The sequence below is a fragment of the Poeciliopsis prolifica genome, unplaced genomic scaffold (genome assembly GCF_027474105.1).
Source record: "Poeciliopsis prolifica strain line A6 unplaced genomic scaffold, Auburn_PproV2 SCAFFOLD040, whole genome shotgun sequence".
In the NCBI taxonomy this organism is placed as follows: domain Eukaryota; kingdom Metazoa; phylum Chordata; class Actinopteri; order Cyprinodontiformes; family Poeciliidae; genus Poeciliopsis; species Poeciliopsis prolifica.
In genome coordinates, this window is record NW_026562415.1 from 1,318,409 (window position 1) to 1,325,728 (window position 7,320).

Below are 7,320 nucleotides of genomic sequence, written 5' to 3' on the forward strand. Positions count from 1 at the left end.
GTAATCATTTTAATAAGCAATCCAAACAAGTTGATCTGTGGTGAAATGAAATGTCTTCCTAGCATTTACTTTCACCCCCATGTCTTCCTTATTATATTAGTCAAGGTGAGGAAGTAAGCATTACTGCAGTCTCAAGGAGAAGAGAAAATCATTAACTGTTGTGATCATCGCAGTGTCCCCCGTGAAATGGCAACCTTTTCGCTGAATGTCTAACTGACCCCACTGGGAAATCATTTACTCTCCACTTGCTCTGCCAGAATGTCCCGAGAGAGGTCATTTTATCTGCCTGTCTCCATTTCTCAATCGTTCTTCGCCACAAACTGCTCGCTCTGCAGTCGTTTGCCTGTCCTTTCCCAGATGATAAGAATTCTTCACTTGTGTGTGACTATCAAGTCCCTAGGGGGCTTGTCATCAGCTCTCATTTGAGGCTGATTTCATGGGACTCTGCTTACATGCTCTGTGTATATCTGAGTACCCCTAATCATACACTTGCATAGCTAATGAGACTATCCTGGGAGTCAGAGTGTGACCATCCTGCTCTGGAGATTTGCTTGTTTGACTGTCCTTCCCACGAGAATTCCTCCCTTTTGTTTATTGAACTTAATTTCTAGTCTGGCTTCACGCAGCGTAGAGGTGATGACTGACACTTCATTTAACAACCAATGTAGTCTCCCTTTCTTTTGCTTCATCTGCTCTACGTCAGACAGCTTGTCTTTCAATAAAAATGAGTGCTCATACCCTCAACCCTTTCACACATTATTGGTGTTAACAGACAATTGTTTTCTGATGGACATCCAGAGAGCCATCAAACACCTGTAGAGACGAAACATATGAATGGCCGGTGAGCAGACGAAGAAAGTGGCACACGATGCATTCTTGCGAGCCAACAGCTGACAATAATCACGCGCTCAACAGAGAATTCAACAGCCCAATAAAAGATCCCATTTCGTGAGCTCATGCATACGCACAAGAACCAGGTGTCTGAATATAGAAGGACATGCAAGACCTGACACATTTGTTGCACACAAGCTGAGACACCTCTTTCAGTCCAGGGAGAGGAAATCACAAGAGAGGGTGTTGAGTGCTCACACCAAGATCTAACAAGAACATTAGCACAAACAACAAGACTTTTAACCCAAAATGCATGTTTAAAAAAAAGAAAAGATTACAGTATTGTATATCTCACAAGACGAGAAGCAGACCTGCTTTCTCAATTTGACAATGCACATCCATCACTTGTACAGTCTGTCAATGCGCACTTTGATGCTCGGCGACACGTCTCTTGTCTCGCACTTTTGTCGGCAGCATGTTCACTTGTCAGACTGAACATCATAGAGGATCACAAAAGACCAGATTTACATTCTTTAAGCAGATGCCTGCATGCAGAAGGGCTGACATTTTCCCATCATCCCTAAAAGCTTGGCTTTGTGTGAAGTGATGTGATAGAGCCCAGGGGAAGTTTGACACGAAGCAGGTAAGTCCAACAGTCGATCTTCCCATGTCATCACAGTTTAGCCTTGGATAACGACTTGTGAAGGAAACTCAACAGAACAAATGCTGAAGTCATTGACATTTTTTATTTTAGCCCAAAGGCATGTGGAATCGTATCCATTTGGGAACTGAAAGGATGATAAAGAAAACTATACTGCCCTCAAAATTACAACTTGCCCTCCATCTAAAGAATAAGCATGTTATATAGCAGGCCTCTAAACATAAGTTGCGCTAAATGTCTTGTCTAAACATAGAGATGAATTGGTGACAGACATCATTTTCAAACCATGCTTAAAGCCAACAACTGATTCTCCCTCAGAAAAGAAAAACACTAAGATTGTCCCCCCCCAAAAAACAACTAAGATTTTGGTGACAATCAAGAGAATGAAAGGCCTTTCAACCACACACTCATGCTTTTGCCTGCAAATCAGCTTGTTCATAAATTTTCAGAGGGTGTAACGCAGAGTCATAAGACCACACTTTGAGCAGTGCACTTTCCTAAAAATTTCCCCCCAAAAAATGGCAAAAATGTTGCCAGTTATTTCTGTCCAAGTTGTCTGCTATTACATGGAGCCTGATTTAGTATAGGGTGTGAGAGAGGAGACGAGATGAGGAAAAGAGAAAGAGGGAGGAGAAGGAGAGGAAGAACCGGCGCTCCGCAGTCTCCCCTCAAAATAACACAGGAGAGAGAATAACATGTTTGCTAGATACGTCAAAAATGTCCACGTGCATGATTAATTTTTACTCTTCCTAAAATGCGCAAATAGGTGACAAAAGTTACATTTAATTGCATTCAAAGTCGTAAACTGTACGGTAAAGAGATACATCAAAGAGGACACACTCTATGTCATGAGCAGCAAGATCCCACCAGCTCTTTTTTGGGGGGAGATTTTGGGACAGAAGTCACCAAAACTAAGGCTCCGGTTTGCCTGTTCATTACACTTAACAGGGCTGTGCAGTACCAACAGAAGAAGACAGCACAATAGGAGAAATGTCACATTTAACTTCAGGCAGTTGTGCTTCCACAGCATATGGAAACAATCTCCCCATTTGTAAGGAGAATCGTGAATTCTTGGAGACAGTCAGTGTAAGTGAGAGGGAAGCAGCAAGGAAATTGGAGGAAGGAATACAGAAGGTTTTGAAGAGAGGTGGGTCTTGTGCGCTGACCAAGAGACAAACGCAGAAGCAGAAATAGACTTACTCTGATAAAGGAAAAAAAAGGATACTGAGCATGGCAAGGAATAGATGAAAAGAACATCACTAAAGAGCACCCATGGGCAAGAAAAGCAGGTCTGGTTTAAAAGCAAAACACACAAGCAATCCCCATATAACCTGGAGTCAGAAAACACAAGGAATTGGCTTACCCTTGAATGACAGCTTTAGTCTGGGAACGTTGTGCTTGGGATCAGCTCCTCTTCCCGGCTGCAAAGTGAAGCACAGCAGCACTACAGTCCGAAGCAGGTAATCCATGGTGCTGGAGTGCTGCTGTCTGGCCTCCAGACCAGGGGGCCACTCAGAGCCCGTCCCCAAGAAAGGTGTCCTCCGCTGAGGTAAGCAAGCGCTGAAAGTAGAGGTTCCAGGGAGAGAGGGGGTGGACGAATCCCAGTTGAGCTCCTGGATTTGGAGTGCAGACTGTTGGGGCAGTTCTGTTGCGTGAAGTCGGCAGAGGGGAGTACAGCTCACATGGCTCCCCGTGTGAAAATCCAAGCTGTATAGTTGACTGGCTTATCTGTCTTTCCCCAGGTGAAGACCCTTCAGTTCGACTGTGATGAGAAGTAGAGGCAGAGTAAAATAAAATCAGAACACTTATCCAGTATAACAAGGCTATCCTCTTGCTGGAGAATTTTTTTAAAATCTGTTTCTGTCCACTGGCTCCCACTCTTTGAGCAGACACTCACAACAACCCTCTAATCCTTGTGTGCAGCTCCACCAGACTGCGAGAGAGCTACACCATCCACAGCGAGGGAGGGGAGGGAAAGGCAGAGCAGCTGAGAGAGAGGGAGGGAGAGCAGGAGGAAAGAGGAGGTGGGGTATTACTTGAGAGCAGTGATGAAGGCAATGTCATAGAGAGGAAGTAGAATGGTTAAGATTTATAGTCTTGACTTTTCCGCACTCGTTTCCTTTCCTCTTTGTCATTTTTCCCCCCGTCTTAATTTATTCTCCCTCACAGCAGTGAAACCCCTTCCCTTGTGTTAATTCCTCTGCCACTAACTGTCTGATCATGAAATTTAAAGTTTAATCACTGGGTGCCCCTACCTGGTTTGAAAAGCAGAGTTAATCTACTCGAGCAAAAAAAAAAAAAAAAAAAAGAAGATAAAAAGAAATCCAGAAGAGGGAGCTACCAAAAAAATTATAAAACCATTGACTAAAAAGAATCTTTCAAATTTGTATGCATGAGTTTAAATGACAAAAAAAGAAAAAAAGGTGACTACTCTCCATCGACTGGACATGCAAGTAAGCAACATAAACTCATTTGATTGCTACCCCATGTAAAGAGCCATGTGGCCCACATCGTAAACAGCTATTACACCAAAGGATGCTTCCACTTGTAGCCTAAAGAAGTTGCAATTCAAACAGCAAGATTTCAATAGATAATCCACAGTTTCTGTCTAGTAAATTATATGTCAAGTAAATTTACTTGATTTGTAGGAGGATCTTGTTGTTTTTAAAAGCAAAATACATATGAGAAATAGAGAAAATGCTGATTCATTAACAAATACAATTTTTGATTAAATATCTTCCTCTTAGATGAGAGATACCACCAACATTATTAAAAATATCCTAGAAACCAGTTCTTTGTCTTTCCATTGACTTGTTTTGTTTCAACTTCTTCAGAGTTGTGTTTCTGTTAGCAACCGCCACACCTTCTTCTCCATCTCAATGGCTGACTCATTCTGAAGCATTCACTTTAAATAATATTATTCAGACCCGAGAAAATCCACCAAAACCTGTTGATGGAAGGCTGCTTTTTGTGATATGTGGTTTCAAAAGAGTGAGTCACAAAAAATAACAGGAAAAATTGATTAAAAACATGCCTACTTTTTCTTTCAGTTGTACAATTTTGTTTACTTTCCATGCACAGTTGCTATGTTCTTTGGCGGTTAATAGGTTCGCCATTTTAAGACACTTATCTTAGCAGGGAAAAGAAATTTGAATTGTATGTTAAATCTAAATTTATTAGATTTTCTTTTAAAAGTTTCTGAAGGTTCCTTTTATTTGTTTTCCTTGTAATTTGGAGGCTGCAGTTTTGGAGTCTTCGTCATTTTGTACTCAACTTGTTTGGGAAGAAAAACTAGCTGCCTTCCACTAGATAATTCGATCCAGTCCTTGACAATGAAAAGAGCTCTGCGTCTCAAAATCTATTACCAAGTAGGGGATCATAATTTGTCGTGTTTCACGTGGTCATCTGGCTAAAATAAGAAATATAATCTCAATTAAAATAAGACTTACTATAAAACTAATTGCACACTTTAACTAGGCCAATAATCTGGTCTAAGCCATAAAGCTGACTTGCTGATTTTCCACTTTGTTTACATCCTGACAGGAGATATTATGTTCAAAAGAATAAGATATCAGAAACATCAAATTAGCCTTAAATGTTTTGTGTCTTCTTCTGGGAGAGTAGCACACATGGTAAGAGTTGCATCTCCAGTCAGAGAACGAGGTTTAAGCGTGTTTTTGACTTTTCCAGGTGAAACCATTCAGTTAAGAGAAAAACATGCTGGTGGGTCACCTGCATAGTCTGGGACAGATCCTGTCTCTGGTAAAGTCATTCAAATCACTGATGTAGGTCAACAAAGCCCCCTTCTCTTAACCTTAGCCAGCCCCTACAGGTTGTGGTGTGTGTGTGTGTGTGTGTGTGTGTGTGTGTGTGTGTGTGTGTGTGTGTGTGTGTGTGTGTGTGTGTGTGTGTGTGTGTGAGGGCACCTCCTGCTTCCTCTAAGGGCTGACTCAGCAGTGGCGAGGTGATAAAAGCTTTGATAAACAGGGGTGATGATGTGTCAACCCAGACACATCAAGATAGTAAAGGAAAACAACCTGAGAACTGGGCTTGCTGGTCTGCTGTAAGCAACCTGAGTGTGTATGTGATATCAGGGCGCCCGCATATCCCTGCTCTTCCATGCACGTTGCGTGTTTTGAAACTATTGCTGCTGTAACATAAAGCGTATCTGATTTCACATTCTTGAGTCTGTTGTTAATTGTTTGTAGATCATATTTCAGTCAAAAATGTTGGCAGTTTTTTGGGGTACAGACTTCTAAAGCTGTTTAGTTTTATGATTGTAATCTGATTTGTTTATTAAAATACACTGTTCTGCAAAGTTTAATGTGATGATATTTAAATGTCTGCTTTAAAGCAGTAAAGCAGTTGCTGCACTAAACAAGAGCACAGCAACTTGCTTAGTTAGTTTTATGAGGCTCCTTTTTCAAGATCTATTACCATTTTGATAATTTTATGTTTGTAAATTTTATGTTTGTAAAAAATGTGTTCCACATCTAAGAACATAACACTACAAAAATATTTTTGTTTTTTTGCTAAAATTTGCACAAATGATGTAGACAATCTTCAACATCTTTAAATGTTATGTATATCTTAACCTAACTGTTGTTTATGTTGTTTATACTGGGGAAACTCTGTTTTATAGTCAACAGTGTGAAAACTCCACAAATTGGGCCCCACAAAAATTTTAATGAGACAAGGTAACCTCAGCAAATAAAAAAAGTTGTTTTTTACAAGGGAAAAAGCTATCAAAACCAACCTTTCCCATTGTGAAAATTGTAATTGACCATTAAATCTGGTTATGCCACCCTTGGAGGTAACAACTACCATCGAGTGTTGCAAATAGCTGTCAATCAGGCTTAGACATTGATGAGGAAACAATTTGGCAAATTTTAAGGAATGGTTTTAATTTCAGCCTCCTTTAAACATTAAAATATTTTTCTTAGCTATTAAGACACGGTGTACTTTGGATCAAAGACCTCCAGCAAAACCCATATATGCTTCAGATTAAAGTCATAGCATTGATTCACAGACATGCTGTCTCAATATTTTCTTGCAAAAATAAAATATTTGGCTCCATGAATTACAGCAGGTTGGTCAGGTTCTGAAGCCAGCCCCATACTATTGCAGCAGGTTTGATTATGATTATCATGCTGTTTTTGTAAAAGTCTGTGTTAGTGTTATGCCAGACATAAAAGCATACATCTTCTAAAACTTTTCAGATTCTCCTTGAGAGTCCACAGAGAAAAATTCCAAAAGCCTCGGCCCATCAATGTGGCTTTTGGTAAGTGTAAGATGGGTCTTTGTGCTCTTTCTGGTCAACAGTGCCTCTCCAACGGGTGCTGCTTTTACCTGCTCTCTTTCGTATTATTAAATTCTAATCTTTTAGTCTGAGGCAAGTGGGGCCTGCAGGTCTTTGGATGTTGTTTAATGACCTCTCGGAGGATTTGTTGATATGCTCTTGAGTAACGTTGGGAGATCTGCCAGTCCCGGGAAGGTTCACCTCTATTTTATGTTTTCTCCATTTGTGGATAATGGTTGCTACAGTGATTAGTCCCCTTCCCAACTAATAGATGTTGGTGACTTTGTTTTAACTTTTTCTTTTGAACCAAGTCGTTATGTGTTGTTGTTTGTCTTCTTGTCATGCTGTTGTCAAGTAATTTCTTCATTCCACAGATCTGTATCAAAATGAATTCATGATTTAGAGCCATGTTAGTTTGTAAAGGTTTTTATTACCCTTTAAATCAAGTAATTATTTGAAAGACTGACTAATACTAAACTGTGTTTGATGATCTGAAACATTCAAGTGGACAAAACAGAAAAAATTGTAA

At 40.2% G+C, this 7,320-nt stretch overlaps 1 protein-coding gene across 2 annotated transcripts in view; it reads right to left on the reverse strand.

Annotated features, from left to right (window-relative positions):
• Positions 1-3,404, reverse strand: part of sema3aa (sema domain, immunoglobulin domain (Ig), short basic domain, secreted, (semaphorin) 3Aa) — a 35,323-nt gene extending 31,919 nt beyond the window's left edge. For both annotated transcript variants that reach the window (XM_055054876.1, XM_055054874.1), the window contains exon 1: positions 2,856-3,404. In XM_055054876.1, the coding sequence (XP_054910851.1) occupies positions 2,856-2,961 (106 nt within the window). In that variant the 5' untranslated portion in view covers positions 2,962-3,404. The remainder of the gene's footprint in view (positions 1-2,855) is intronic.
• Positions 3,405-7,320: the final 3,916 nt, after the last annotated feature.